This window comes from Phyllobates terribilis, unplaced genomic scaffold, assembly GCF_046119375.1.
Source record: "Phyllobates terribilis strain yellow unplaced genomic scaffold, ASM4611937v1 Scaffold_5__5_contigs__length_657084704, whole genome shotgun sequence".
NCBI classification, from domain to species: domain Eukaryota; kingdom Metazoa; phylum Chordata; class Amphibia; order Anura; family Dendrobatidae; genus Phyllobates; species Phyllobates terribilis.
Genome location: NW_027362765.1, coordinates 173,231,422 through 173,247,614, shown reverse-complemented (window position 1 = coordinate 173,247,614; position 16,193 = coordinate 173,231,422). Strand labels below are relative to the sequence as shown.

Genomic DNA, 16,193 nt, shown 5'->3' with positions numbered 1-16,193 from the left:
GATCTGTCAGTTCTCCTTACATTTCCATTGTATTAAATTTGTGTGCTCACTATGACAATTCTGCAGCTTCTTTTCTAATAGCGCCATGTTGTATCATTCCTCTGTTATTCCTCCTAAAAATTTCTGTATAAATTAGACAAGGCTGGAGTGAAGGGACACCCCCCCCCAACAAGGAGTGCACAGTTGTCAATCAGCACTGACTGTATTAGACTATCTAAGGTCACACTCCTTTGTCAAGGATAATGGTAATACCCAGTTGTCAATTTATTGGTAGAATTCAGGGAGGAATTACAAAGGAATGGCACAGTGAAGTTTTGGTTCCCCTGGTCAAAATTACTGCTATTGTGAACAGTTAAGCAAGTTGAAGTTGAAATGATCTCTAAAAGGCCTAAACTTAAAGATGACCAATTTCCTTTGTATTTTAGACAAAAAAAAATATAATTTTTTACTTTTTAAAAATTACATAAAAGAAAATGGGCAAAAGTTTGGGCAATCTTGGAGATTTATGCGCTCCAATAACTTTGACCAAGGTTTCAGACCTTAATTAGCCTGTTAGGGTTATGGCTTGTTCACCATCGTTAGGAAAGGACAGGTGATACAAATTTCCCAGCTTTATAAAAGCCCAGCCTCCTCTAACATTGTGCCAAATAACAGCAGCCATGGGTTCTTCTAAGCAGCTGCCTAGCACTCTGAAAATGAAAATGGTGGAGGCCCACAAAGCAGGAGAAGGCTATGAGAAGATAGCAAAGTAGGATTGCTAGAGAGGCAAATCAGAACCCCCGCTTGACTGCAAAAGACCTTCAGAAAGATTTAGCAGACTCTGGAGTTGTGGTACATTGTTCTACTGTTCAGAGACACCTGCACAAATATGGCCTTCATGGAAGAGACATCAAAAGAAGACCTCTCCTGCGTCCGCATCAAAAAATTCAGCATCAGAAGTTTGCAACAGAACATATTAACAAGCTTGATGACTTTTGGAAACAAGTCCTTGGACCAGTGAGATTAAAATAGAACTCTTTGGCCACAATGATTAAAGGTATGTGTGGAGCAAAAAGGGCACAGAATTTCAGGAAAAGAACATCTCGCCAACCAATAAGCATGGGGGTGGATCAATCATGCTTTGGGGCTGTATTGCAGTCAATGACAAGAGGAACATTTCACGGGTAGAGGGAAGTATGGATTAGATGAAATTTCAACAAATTCTTGATGCAAATATAACACTATCTGTAAAAAGCTGAAGTTGAAAAGACGATGGCTTCTACAAATGGATAAAGATCCTAAACACATCAAAATCCACAATAGACTACCTCAAAAGGCACAAGCTAATGGTTTTACAATGGCCCTCACAGTCCCCTGATCTGAACATCATTGAAAATCTGTGGCTAGACCTCAAAATAGCAGTGCATGCAAGATGACCCAGGAATGTCACAGAACTCCAAGAATTTTCTAAGGAAGATTGGATGAAAATCCCTCAAACAAGCATTGAAAGACTCTTATCTGGCAACAAAAAGTGTTCACCAGCTGTGATACTTTCAAGAGGGAGTGCAACTAGGTACTAACCATGCAGGGTGCCCAAACTTTTGCATCGGCCTATTTTCCTTTTTGTAATTTTTAAAATGCAAAATATGACAATATATATATTTTTTTGCCTAAAATACAAAGGAAATGTGTCATCTTTAACTTTAGGCCTTTTAGAGATCATTTCATCTTCAACTTGCTTAACTGTTCACAATAACAGCAATTTTGATCGGGGTCCCCAAACTTTTACATGCCACTGAATGTATAGATTTCTGCCATGTACTGTATACCGGAGCACCTTGCAAACACTGATCATGGAGGAACCTGGCAGGCTCTGTTTAAGGAGACAGCTGCAAGCAGTTGTTATTTCTATGGGAAAACACTATGCATTTCAATATTTTGGGGATGGATGTGCTGCTGAAGAAAGGAAACAAAGATATGAATGTGGCATATTCTTTAAAGAAGACCTGTCACGCTTCTTTTCTTTCCGCTTCTCCCCTGAGTATCTTGTTTCTTTCTTTTTTTAAAATTCGCCACACAGTTCCAGAGATATGTGCCTTTTTGTTAAAGCGAACCAGTCACCAGAAATAGTGGTATTAACCTGCAGATATGCGGTTAATCTGCAGGCTAACAGTTTTATTATGCTGCCCGGCGCCTGCACGCAGCCGAATGTGGCAGGGAGAAAATTAACTTTAGTCTCCCCGCCAGCATTTGGTTTCAGTCATGGAGGCGGGGGCACCGCTGTAACCATGACCTTGGCACTGACTGACACTCCCTCTACATTGTGGCTGTCAGTCAGGGCCAGGGGTGCGGTTACAGCAGCAGCTCTCTATTCTGAGAGAGGTGACTGAACCAGCGGAGCCCCCGCCTCCATGACTAAAACCGAATGCTGGCGAGGAGAATAAAGTTAATTTTCTCCCTGCTGCATTTGGCTGCGTGCAGGCGCCGGGTAGCATGATAACACTGTTAACCTGCAGATTAACCACATATCTGCAGGTTAATAGCGATATTTATGGTTACAGGTTCCCTTTAAGGTCTAATTTTTATGGTTTTTACAAGGGGGCAGCACTCACCGGATTCCCTAGGGGCGTGTCTTTAGGCTGCTTTACACAATTACCCTGTAAGCCACTCCCCTTTGGCATAGATCATAAAAGTCAGCATAAATAAAAAAGGCCCATATATCTCGGGAACAGTATGGCAGATTTAAAAAAAACAAAAAGTGAAATACTCAGAGGAGCAGCGGGAATAAAGTAAGAGAAAATACTGGCCACTTTTGACCTGGTGACGGGTACTCTTTAAGCTGTAAGAAGTCTTCATGAGAGTCTTTGCCCAGTGGCAAAGACTGAGTAAGCAATCATCAATTAAACAATACATTGATCATGAGTCATTCACGTACCGGTAATTCATTATACCCCTGATTGCACCTGATCAGTGCAGTATTCCTTTATTTGATTTTCAGGGTCAGGATACCGTACAGACTTCCAGTATATTAGATTGCATAAGTATCTATCTATTAATGTAACAGTTGACCACAGATCCTCATCATTAACAATACAATAACACTTTCCCTCAAACATGTAAAAAAAATACATAGCAGCGCAGATACCAATGTAACTTTGTAATATTTTGTTCATGCCAGATGTCACCAGTTATGCCAGCTGCCATTAAGGAGCCACAGACATGCAGATAACGTGATCCCCGTGCCTGCTCTGGAGATGTGCGGATGAGTGACAGGCAGCTTGGCTTGCATTAGTAGGCTGAATATGTTACTGTCAGTGGAGTGAGGGACAGAGGAGGTGAGGCATTAGTTGGTTAACAAAGACTTAAAGAGACGGTAGAGTGAAGGATTAGACTGTGAGAAGTGCACAGCAGACCGGGCCAAGGTGCCCAGAATGCAAGCTGTTACCTTCCATCCTCCATGTTCTATGGTGGCCTCATTAGACCACAGATGTGCTGGACGTGGCACCGAATGGGATGCCGCTGAGAGCTCAGAATGGAACTGAGGTATTAAGAGGGACCCAGAACTTCTCTGAAACACCTGGGAAGTCAAAATACAGCACGATGGGAGACAGAAACCAAACACCAAAACTGTGCTGAGTCACACACATGAGAGTGTGTATATGCATATATTTATATGGACCCATCTCCTACTGAGACGCAGCAGACCTCATGAGACCTCTTGTACCATAAGCATTACGTAGTTACACACAAGACAAAACTTGGTCAAACCTATCGATTTTGTCGGGATCAGGTGACAGTCTAATGGGTATGGAGGCCTCCCGACTCGTCATGGGGACCTCACCATGCCTGATCTTTTACATTTCTTTGGGTTTGGCAATGACTTATCTCCCTCTCCCCATTGAAATATTTTTTAACTTGCTGCAATGATCTACCATGTTCCTCTGGCAAAGGATTTGCTTACATGAGCGTATTACATGGCAGAATACTATGCAATGTTTTATTAGATAGCACTCGGCCCTACGTTATACTATGGGGCAGGGCATATCTGCTGTGGGTGCAACCGATGATCGAATCACGCGCACTCATACAAGTCTATGGGTGCATGTGAAACTTCGGACTGCACTCAGATGTCATCTGAGTGCAGTCTGACATCCGCGGACAGAGACCATGGAGAAGATGGAGAAGTTAATTTCTCAGTCTTCTCCGCTCCTCGTGCGAGAGAATCGCAGCACAGTGAGATCACACTCAGATTAAACTCTGACAGAATTTGAGCCGAGTGTCATTTGCATAATTGGCCCAATTCTCTCATATGATAGAATCGATGGCCGTGTAACCCGGCCTTATATTTACTCTTCAGTTTCCAACAATTTGTTTATGAGGAGCAGAACTTCTGAGAAATACTGGACATTTATATGCATTATGTGATATACAGATCATAAGTTACCCACTTGTAATGGATATCTATTTTGCTGACAATCCAAACTTTTAAACTTTTAGGTAATGTCAGAAATAAAGAGTCATGTATGAGGAAACACCAAGGTTTATATTCTGCGGATGTATGAACATGGTGAATATTAAACAGAAAAATATGATGTTAGTAATGATGCTGTCAATTAATATTAATTATGTATCTTATATCGCTGATTTGGCACAAGCACATGGTGCATCACTATAAAGGAAAAAATAAAAGGTGAGGTTCACCTAATAAAAATCTCAGGTCATATAGAGCCTCACTGCCCCCTAAAATCCTTACTCACTTACAATACAGGGGTACAGCACTCCAATTCTGCACTAATCAGTGCACAGACCAAGTAAGCATTTATTTTACTATCTTCTTTATGCCATTTTGCTCACAAGCATTCTACCCTCAATAATGAAAAGCAGCCATTACACAGCAGTACCATTACAGATAATGGCTAGACAGATCATTGGATAACTGTAATCTCAGATGGGGTTGTCCAATTCCCCAGGTTGTAGTTTTCCAGAACTGTGCTCACTCGTCCATTGATGGCCATGTAATCGCATACTGCATTCTTACTAAAGAGCTGAATTTTCGTACTATATAAAAAATTAGAACACATCATTTGATGGTATTAAAAAGGAATCTGTAGACATAATAGAAAGAGAGCCTATTAAAATTAAAGAAGTCTTCTGGTTTTGGAAAACCCCTCTCCCCTAGGGGCAGTTTAAAAAAATAAAAGAAACAAACTGAGCCTCACTTACACTCCCCAGGTCCAGCGCTGAGTCTCCACTGCTATGCCCGGTGTCTATTACTATCTACAGTGCTGACATCATGTCGACAGCGCTGCAGCCAATAGCTGAGCTCAGTGGCTTTGGCTGAATTCATGGCACTAGTCACTAAGAGCCACGGAGCTCAGTTACTGGCTGCAGTGCTGTCAACATGAAGTCAGCGCTGCAGACAATAACAGACACCAGGAGAGAGAGAGTTAGTGCTGAACCTGAAAAGGGTGAGTAAATCACAGTTTTCGTTTTTTTTTTTATTAAAAAAAAAAAAAAGAAAACCCCTTTAGGCTTTGTGCCCATGATGAGTTTTTGATGCTGCGTATTTTCGCTGGGTTAAAAAAGCAGAGTCTAACAGTTCCAGCAAAGTGGATGGGATTTATAGAAATCTCAGGCTCAGTGTGCTTTTTTTTTTTTACTCAGCGTAAACTGACCTGCGGTTCCTGTTTCAATTCAGCAGCATGTCAATTTCTCTTGCAAGTACACTGAGTTTTATGTTCAGATTATTCCATAGACTTACATTAGGTGCGTAGAATCCACAGGTAAAAAATATGCACATGCATTTTTAGTGCATTTCCACTGCGGAGACGCATTTAAAATGCATGTAATCCGCAAATCAATTAAGTTTTGCCAAAGCCAAATACCAAGAAGTATCAAAAACAAAGCAGCATTGTTTAAAACATGAGATACTAAGAAGAGACAGAAAATGCAGAGTAAAAAATGCACTAAAAAACACAATGAAAAAACGCAAGTATTGTAATTTACATAATAGGTGCAGAAATGGTGCAGAAAATCTGCAACATCAAAACTTCACCAAAAGCTCATCGTGGGAACGTAGCCTTAATGCTAGTAAAAAAAAAATAACCATCTTACACCAAAAAGAAAAATGTTTAGATTTGGATGTTTTCTCCTTTTCTGAGGGGTGTTACAAATTGAAAAAAAAATTGGAGCGTTCGTCATATTAGAAGGAAATCTTAGGAGACGCACTGTCAGTGAAAGGTGTGGTAACATCACAATATTACTGCAACTTCATGTTTCCAGGGGAAGAAAAAGTTGCAAGCCACCGTACAACCATCACAAAATATTATTATTATTTATTATTATAGTGCCATATTCGAGCATATCTCTGTATACTGAAGCTGCATTGCCCTCACCCAATATCTGGGGCCAGTGTGACATGTGACAACCAAATGACCACAGTCCTAAAGACAAGTCTGTTGAATGAGTTGTCATTTCTTAGCAGAGAAAGGGTTTGGGGACTTACAGCCTTGATATCTGTTATCCCGAGAACAAGGAGTAAGAAGCAAGTGGGACAAGATATCACAGCAATCAGGGGGTCACCATATAAATTAGGATTGGGTGATTAGTGGTCAATTTAGGGTAAAATAAAAAAGCTAGATTTCCAAAAAAAAACAAAAAGAAAAGAGGAGAAGCAAAAATCCATCTATCTGTAATATCCATACAGAATAAAACCTTAGAGAAGGTATTGTGCCTGTGGGTATATAGGAAGAAATTTGGATTACGTTCACACAATTCTCACCTCTAGCTCTGCAATAATTCGATCTTCGTCATCATCGTCTTTGATGCCAGAGGCGATGATCGGTGGGGTGGATGCTGGGCGAACCACTTCAGAAACAGTGCGACGAAGCTTCACCTGAGGTTTCTGGCTTTCCAGTTCCTCAGAGTCAGACTTCTGGAATATGGGGAAAATAATCTTTAGATAATGTACAGATGTATAATGTTCTAACATTGTTTTTACAATACATGTAAACCGGTGATCCTGAGAACTCGCAATGAGAAGAATGAAGGAGTCTTACATGCCAGCTTCATCCGTCATAAAACATTAACATTTTTTAGAGTTTCTTTTAGAGTTCCTACAGTAAATAAGTGCTTAACAAGTCAGGGTGGTGGAAAAAAAATAGAATGGATGCTCACCTCCTGTAGTAACGCTGCCTTTCTATACTCAGCACAGTGTCAACCACCAGTCCCCTAACATCAGCATCTAGATCAGCTGCCGTCCCTACATTTTGTCCAAACAAGTGACGCCCCTGAGGGATGTTGACGCCAGGAGACCACACAGTGCTGAGTATGCAAAAGCTGCTTCAATTGGTGCTTTTTTTTTACCACCCAGTGGCCATTCAAAAATGGATGGCTAAGTTGTGGACATCCCCTATAAATGTGAAGACAAGAACCCCCTTGTGGTTACCATTACACTTTTCTGACAATTCTTCGTTTTGCACAGACTCTGTATTGCATAGCTTCTTTTACGGCTTTTCTCACCTTGATGAATGCGGCATCCTTCTTGCTGGTGACGATCACCTCCCCTGTACGAGTTGTGGTGATCCCATGTGAGGATGGAAAGCTGCGGCGAGGTGGTGGAGGAGGTGGGGACTTAGATGGCTTTTCAGTCCTGTATCTGGGGACTGTCAGTTCATCTGTATGTAAATAAGTCAAGAAATAACAAACCAATCCCAAAACCACTTTGTACGTTTTTATACATCACTTCAACCCTCTACATGTGCGCTCCTGTGTCTTACCAGAGCCTCTTCTCCCATTAGGATCTAATTTGGTGCTAAGCTTTTGTGCTTGCTGTGGCTTGTTGGCACGGTGCTCTGGGGTAGATGCTGCACTTCCACTTGTTTTATGCTTGGCTGCAAAATCCAAGTCTGGAATAGCCTTCATGAGCTCGGCCTGGGTCTCTTCCAGTAGGCGGTTAATGTCTTTGGCACTGTACTGCGTCAGTGCTGCTCGCTTCTCCTCCCAGTCTCGCTCGGCTGCCTAATGTAGGGAGAAGGGAAGCGCCCATGTAGCAGGAGAGTAACAATGGGTCACATATAATACAATGATGAACATGAGGGTTTATATACACTTTTTAAGGCCTATAACAGCAGATCAATCACTAAATAAGAAATTGAGATGGACATGGCTACATTTGCATGGATGTTCTTCTGAGTCGTTGTGGAATCACATCTAGGCCCATTACTTCTACAGAGACCCTAAATATTGGTGAATGACAACGAAATATATTGTGAGTGCAGTTTTAAGATATTGACATAGATCATTGCACCGCATGTACCCAATTCACTGGATCGTCTAAAACCATTGTTGGCCTTGTACATGTCATCAGCAGTACTTACCTCAACGGAAACCGATTTCTCTGCTCCCACCTTCTTGTTCTGTGTCTCTGGGACTGTCTGGGTCTTCACGGTCACCATCTCCCCTCGGGTTGGGGTACTAGTGTGAGAAGCAGCATCCCAGTTGGGTGTCTGAGATTCATTAAGCTGTGAGAAGTTTGTTGGGGGGCTACAGGGAAGCTCAAAATCTGTGCTTTTAGAGAACTCTCCATCAGTTGCCATTTGCTTGGGAGAGGGATTATGAAAGTTCACTGGAGTGTTCCAAACACCTTCATCTACTTGCCTGGAGAACATAAGAGGACACCTTAAACCATAGAAAAAAGTGACACTTAGAAAAAAACCTAAAGGAACTTTGCACATGGAGTGAGCTACAGGATTTTGCCTTCAAAATACATTTTCACAAGAAGTGGATAAGTTCTCAAATTGCCTTTAGCAGATCATTATAATGAAATTATCACGTTCCCAATGCTACTCTATGTACAAAGCCATGCAACATGTGGTGAGGGGGAAGCAGCATACACTTGGAAATATGGTACTCCTGGGATTTTGAGATGCTCGGATTGGGTCCTAACCCATAAATACAAGTATTAAAAGAATCTGGCACTTCTTAATAGATCATATTTATTTGTGTCATCCAATTCACATTGTAAAAAAGTGACGTTTCAGTCTTCACGACCTTCATCAGACATACACATAGTAAAGAATTGGACAAAGAAAGTGATGTAGAGCTGAATAGAACGGCAATGTCATTAGTGCAACCTCCATCGCTGTAGAGGTGCGTTCTCCAAAACATTACTTTTTTTACACTGTGAATTAAATGACACAAATAAATATTATCTTCATCATCTACTGAATGGAATCTGTCAGTAGGGTTTTGCTATTTCATCTGAGAGTAGCATAATGTATGGGCAGAGAGCCTGATTCCAGGGATGTGTCACTTGCTCAGCAGCTTGCTGTAGTTTCAATACAATCAGTGATTATTAGCAGGAGATTATCACTGCAGGACTAAATTTCACATGCAGGTCAGTCAGACTAATGTGTGTAACCCCGCCTCCACCACTGATTGGCCGCTGGCTGACACTGTACAGTGTACACAGGAATCAGCCAATCAGTGGTGTGGGCGGGGTTATACACAGCTCAGCACTGACCACTGCTACATCTACAGCAGAGAAAACAGGGATTCTATCAAAACTGCACCAAGCAGCCCAGTAAGTGATACATCGCTGGAATCAGGGTCTCTGCCCCTATACCACGCAGCTCCCTGAAAGGCACTCCCTTTATACCATGCAGCTCCCTTTAAGAAATGGCTTCTGGCCTCAGAGTTGCTTTTTCCTTGGATGCAGGGAGAATAAAACAGTATAAGAATATGTTAACTGTCTGTGTGCTGGTGTTAAATGAAAAGATTGATTTAAAAAGAAATGTCACGATTCCTGGTTTAGTAAATAATTCTATTCCAGAGGAAATAACAGGTCAGATACATCTTCTCAAAGAACTAGGTGGCTATAGGTCGATATTTATATGTTTGCTGAGATTACTCACTTGCGTATCTGAGCCAGTGTGTCCGTAACCGTCTTGCACCTCTTTAGCAGCCCGTCCAAACGATGCGGCTCCTCCTTCAGGAACTTCACTGCTTCCACCTCCACACGCAGGACTATTCGCATTTTACTTTGCAGGCTGGGAAACTGAGCTATAGATTGGAGAAGGATCTAATCAAAACCAGGTACTCACAAAACAGAGGGGTTCACAGACATTAGGGACTGGAACAAAACTATCAGAAATGTAACAAGGTCACATTGGATGAAGTTTATAGAGAATCTGTCACTTGTCATAAATATGTCATTGATTAACCTGGTGTAAATGCTGCTGTTCTCCTGAATCTGACATTGTTTGTCTTTTGTTCTTGTGCCTCTCTGTTCCTGAGATATAGCCCCCTATTCCCGGTGTATAAAGCTAGTCTTTTTAGCCAAATGGGCGTGATCCTAAATTTTTCCCTATGGAAGTTTGCATAAGGACCATGCCCAGTTGGACAAAAAGAAGGAAGAAAGGACCATATCTGAGGATTGGAGAGGCGCAGGAGCAAAAGAAAAACCATGCCTGATTCAGGAGAACAGCGGCATTTACACCAGATAAAAAATACATATTTAGGGCAAAAGACAGATCATCTTTAAGACGTGATACTTCACCAGCCTTGTACAAACAGGTCATGACATTGGTGCATTGCAAGTATGAATGGCCACATTCCCAGTTATTGAAAGGTCAAAAATGCTATCACTATAATAGCTCCTCGAAGCTAATAGAACAGCGTCCATTGTGATTATTTATCCCTGCCACAAATAAATGCATACTTCAAACAATGTTTACTGACATCCTTCATCCTACTCTGTAGGAAACAGCAGAAATAACAATTTTCAATTATGATCATCCCCTTTACATACTGTATGGGATTGCTCTGACAATATATTCAAGGATTATCGGAAATGTTACATTTTTGTAAGGGTCCACTGAGATTTGTCCGCAGACTACAAGTAGCTTCAGTAGTTGTCTTTATCTTCTTCTATACTGGATATAATTTTTCAATTGCATTACAGGTAGACACAGACGGAAGAGGCTCCTCTGCAAGAACAATATGGGTGTGTTACCACATTCAATTTGCTGCGGTTTTGACGCCGCGGACTTATGCAGCGTCAAAACCGCAGAGGCCAGATGTTACAGCATAGTGGAGGGATCTGTAGAAATCCCATGTCCACTATGCATGTCTGTGCACCTGTGGATCACCCGCGGAAACTGACATGCCGCGCGTCTTTCAGATCTGCAGCATGTCAATTTCTCTTGTGGATCCGCATGCGGATTTTCCCCATAGACCTAACCTCTGAGAGGAAAGTCCGCATGTGGAAAAAAAGTAAAATGTGTGTGTGCTAATTTGCATAATAGGTGCGGAAATTCTGCAGCGTCAAATCCTGAATGTTGGAACTATATGGACCCTTTGCAGTCCAGTAGGCCATCATAATGCACAATTTCATCTGCTTTGGAGGTAGAAGTGGGCCCCCTTATCTCGTGGGCTCCTGTGTAGCTACACAGGCTGCATCAAGTCAAGCCAATGGCCATCCTATTACACATTAAGGTTATGTTCACATGAGTTTTTTGAGGATTTTTTTTCACTCCAAAATCCTCCTCAAAAAAATCTCTTCAAAGTCATCTGGAGAACTCTTCTTATTAATTTCTCTGAGAAATCTAATTTACTATTCATATGCGGAATAGTTTGAGTTGTTTTTTTTCCAAGAGAATATAAAAAAAAGAGAATGTCACTTCTTCTCATCCCGATATAATAGGCTCCAAACTAGGCACTGTCCAAATAAAGGGTTGTGAAAAAAACTGCTTCAGGAACAGAAAACTATTCCAAAAATGGAGCAGTTCTTGAAGGCTTTTCTGCATGAAAACATCATTGTTTTTGAATGCCTCAAATAACTCAGTGTGAATATGGCCTAATTTTTGTTTTCGGTCTTATGTCCATAATTTTACCCTTCTCCTTACCTTTCAGCTCTGTTAGTGTCTCCCCAAGCTGTTTGAGCACGACAGCCTTCTCCTCCAGTTCCTGCACTGATATCAGACGGTGGTTGTGTGCTAGATCTTTCTTAATCTTGTCCACTGATTTCTCTAAATCGCTGTAGCACGAAAAATCAATATTAATCACAGTAAATACATAAAAAATACATAAAAATAAATTATACATATACTACACAATAAGACCCCCAGGCCTCAATGTGTCCATTTTGCCATGACCATATAATTCCGCCAAAGGACTAGTCACACAAATACTCACTTGAGCTGCTGAGTGATGAGCTCTTCCTCGTTCAGATACTTCAGCCTCTCTTCCTCCACCATTGCTCTCTGCCGCTGTAATGGGTCTTCATGTTTCCGCACGGTGTCAGTCACTCTAACACTTATCTCAGTCTCTGTGCGTTTCAACATGCTCCGCACCGTCTCCTGGTTCTGCAGCTAAAGTACATAGAGATACAAAGAGGCATGGAACAAATGGTTAAATATCTTCCGCACTATGTAAGGGGTAAAATTTAACTTCTTGGCATTTTATACACTGCTCAAAAAAATAAAGGGAACACTTAAACAACAGAATATAACTCCAAGTAAATCAAACTTCTGTGAAATCAAACTGTCCACTTAGGAAGCAACACTGATTGACAATCAATTTCACATGCTGTTGTGCAAATGGAATAGACAATAGATGGAAATTATTGGCAGTTATCAAGACACACTCAATAAAGGAGTGGTTCTGCAGGTGGGGACCACAGACCACATCTCAGTACCAATGCTTTCTGGCTGATGTTTTGGTCACTTTTGAATGTTGGTTGTGCTTTCACACTCGTGGTAGCATGAGATAGACTCTACAACCCACAGAAGTTGCTCAGGTAGTGCAGCTCATCCAGGATGGCACATCAATGCGAGCTGTGGCAAGAAGGTTTGCTGTGTCTGTCAGCGTAGTGTCCAGAGGCTGGAGGTGCTACCAGGAGACAGGCCAGTACACCAGGAGACGTGGAGAGGGCCATAGGAGGGCAACAACCCAGCAGCAGGACCGCTACCTCCGCCTTTGTGCAAGGAGGAACAGGAGGAGCACTGCCAGAGCCCTGAAAAATTACCTCCAGCAGGCCACAAATGTGCATGTGTCTGCACAAATGGTTAGAAACCGACTCCATGAGGGTGGTATGAGGGCCCGATGTCCTCAGATGGGGGTTGTGCTCACAGCCCAACACCGTGCAGAACGCTTGGCATTTGCCACAGAACACCAGGATTGGCAAAGTCGCCACTGGCACCCTGTGCTCTTCACAGATGAAAGCAGGTTCACACTGAGCACATGGGACAGACGTGAGAGAGTCTGGAGACGCCGTGGAGAGCGATCTGCTGCCTGCAACATCCTTCAGCATGACCGGTTTGGCAGTGGGTCAGTAATGGTGTGGGGTGGCATTTCTTTGGTGGGCCGCACCGCCCTCCATGTGCTCGCCAGAGGTAGCCTGACTGCCATTAGGTACCGAGATGAGATCCTCAGACCCCTTGTGAGACCTTATGCTGGTGCGGTAATCCCTGGGTTCCTCCTAATGCAGGACAATGCCAGACATCATGTGGCTGGAGTGTGTCAGCAGTTCCTGCAAGATGAAGGCATTGAAGCTATGGACTGGCCCGCCCGTTCCACAGACCTGAATCCGATTGACCACATCTGGGACATCATGTCTAGCTCCATCCACCAACGTCACGTTGCACCACAGACTGTCCAGGAGTTGGCGGATGCTTTAGTCCAGGTCTGGGAGGAGATCCCACAGGAGACCATCCGCAACCTCATCAGGAGCATGCCCAGGCGTTGTAGGGAGTTCATACAGGCACGTGGAGGCCACACACAATGCTGAGCCTCATTTTGACTTGTTTTAAGGACATTACATCAAAGTTGGATCAGCCTGTAGTGTGTTTTTCCACTTTAATTTTGGGGGTGACTCCAAATCCAGGCCTCCATTGGTTAATAAATTTGATTTCCATTGATGATTTTTGTGTGATTTTGTTGTCAGCACATTCTGCTTTGTACAGAACAAAGTATTCAATGACAATATTTCATTCATTCAGATCTAGGATGTGTTATTTGAGTGTTCCCTTTCTTTTTTGAGCAGTGTATATTGGCTCCAATTTATTACTGTATTTGCGCCTTTTGTGTCTAGATGTTTTGTGTTTTTCGCTTGTTTTCCATTTGTAGCATTTTTAGTATTTTTTACAAGGGTTCTGTTTTTTTTTTGATGATTGTTGGTATGGGCAGGCTTTGGGGTATCCAGAAGTTTTTGAATGATTCATTAATTGCAACTTTAAAATATCGCTAAATTTTTTCATAAATGTACACTAATCCTGAGTGATATTATGCACGCTTGAAATTTTTAGAGCCTCTTTTTTAACATTTTAGCGGAACTCGTGACTTTTTGCCCTGAAAAGTGACAAAACTGTTAAAGACAAACATAAGGAGCATTTTAGTGACTTAAAAACCCGCAAATGATGAATCGGGCCCATAGTTTTATTTCGATGGCCCTTTCCCTTGTACATGGAAACACACACTAATGCCAGGGTCACACAAGCATATAAATCAGATGAGTGCTATCCAATTTTTTATCAGATAGCACTTGGACCAATATTATTCAATGGTGCAGTGCAGATGACCGATTTTTTTCACTGACAGGATATGTCTGTGTAAAAAATCACAGCGTGCTGGGTTTTCACTCTGAAATCAGAAGGCACTCACGCATTCAAGTCTATTGAATCCAACATTGAGCAGAGGGTTGGACCAGAAGACCCTGGAGGTTCCTTCCAACTTTACCTTTGTATATTTCTGTGGTGCGTGGAAAACATCAAACTGCACTCGGATGATATCTGAGTGCAGTCGGAATTATGCAGACTGAGAAAATGGAGAAATTTTGTTCTCCATCTTCTCATCTGAGAGAACTGTATTACATTATGCTGACACTGAGCAAACTCTGATCAAAGTTTGACCGGGAGTGTTATTAGCATAATAGATCTGATTCTTTTGGATGAGAGAAGCTACAGTCTTTTGACTCTGGCCTAATGCTGCATTCCCACAATGCGTTTTTGGGAATACATGGACGGACCAAGGTGCTGAGAGTTGTAGCCGGCCTCATTACTACCAAATTCTTAGTACCTGAAGTTTCTTCAGTTGCTGCAGCTGGTTCCTTAGTTCGCTGGCATTATGTTGCAGGTCATGAAGATGAAGCTGCATGTGCAGGCGAGTGATTGCCTTACTCTGGTCAGCGGGGGTGGAAGTGGACCCTGGGGTAGGAGTGGACATTGGGGTGCTAGTATTTTGAGGTCCAGCTAAAACAGAGTACAAATGAGAATTTACTAAACTTCAAACAGACCAACATCTATGTTCCACCGCAGCAGAATGTCATATTTTCCATAGTCTGTGTGATGGATGTAGGCTGTAAATCATTAAGGCATTTCCCCTATAATTCCGGCACAATATTACTAGGGGCACTTTTCTGCTTTTTATATGGTAATGAAGGCATATTGCTTCAATGTGCACTTCTCCCATTTACCACCAGAGGTTAGTCATGCATCTAATACACTGGGGATAATATATCAGTAAGGGCGTTCATACGCCAGTATAGCCCAGTATTGAGCCTACACTGGCACAATGTGTGCCAAATTTTAAGTTGTAAACTTCTGAATAAATTTGCCACATGTCTGGGCTGACAATGCACAAGAAAATATAAATATATGCCAGCCATGAGCTTTCAGCTACAATATACTTTTCTTGCCATGTATTAATAAGCTCTTCTCACTTTTTAGAAATGAGCAGTCAAAAAAAAATAAGTCGCAAATGATTGCTCAAATAATGGCATGTGCCATGATTTGGAAAGTTTTTTCTTTATGCCAGAAAACTAGCGTAAGGAAAAAGAACCTCCAAAGTAGACATTATGATGAAAATATATTAAGGCTTTTGCGCCAGTATTTTTTTTTCGCAGTCAAAAAGTCACAAATTTTGCCACACACCACATTTGTGGCATAAACTGTGACTTTGTCCTATTTTACGTCACTAAGTGGGTATCAGAATGGGCATGGTTAGCTATGTAAATAAGCTGCAGGCCATATACAGTACAGACCAAAAGTTTGGACACACCGTCTCATTTAAAGATTTTTCTGTATTTTCATGACTATGAAAATTGTACATTCACACTGAAGGCATCAAAACTATGAATTAACACATGTGGAGTTATATACTTAACAAAAAAGTGTGAAACAACTGAAAATATGTCTTATATTCTAGGTTCTTCAAAG

General features: G+C 41.8%; 1 protein-coding gene across 18 annotated transcripts in view; it reads right to left on the bottom strand.

Moving 5' to 3' along the window:
- The window catches only part of SRCIN1 (SRC kinase signaling inhibitor 1), a 588,125-nt gene that overhangs the window by 21,346 nt on the left and 550,586 nt on the right, over nt 1-16,193 (bottom strand). For 15 of the 18 annotated variants that reach the window (XM_073683441.1, XM_073683440.1, XM_073683446.1 and 12 more), the window contains 9 exons: nt 15,055-15,227; nt 12,175-12,350; nt 11,886-12,016; nt 9,894-10,041; nt 8,358-8,658; nt 7,758-7,998; nt 7,501-7,655; nt 6,761-6,913; nt 3,425-3,556 (listed from right to left, as the gene is read on the bottom strand). In XM_073683441.1, coding sequence (XP_073539542.1) covers nt 3,425-3,556; nt 6,761-6,913; nt 7,501-7,655; nt 7,758-7,998; nt 8,358-8,658; nt 9,894-10,041; nt 11,886-12,016; nt 12,175-12,350; nt 15,055-15,227 — 1,610 coding nt within the window. The remainder of the gene's footprint in view (nt 1-3,424; nt 3,557-6,760; nt 6,914-7,500; nt 7,656-7,757; nt 7,999-8,357; nt 8,659-9,893; nt 10,042-11,885; nt 12,017-12,174; nt 12,351-15,054; nt 15,228-16,193) is intronic. The other 3 variants (XM_073683457.1, XM_073683458.1, XM_073683442.1) reach the window with 2 other exon arrangements.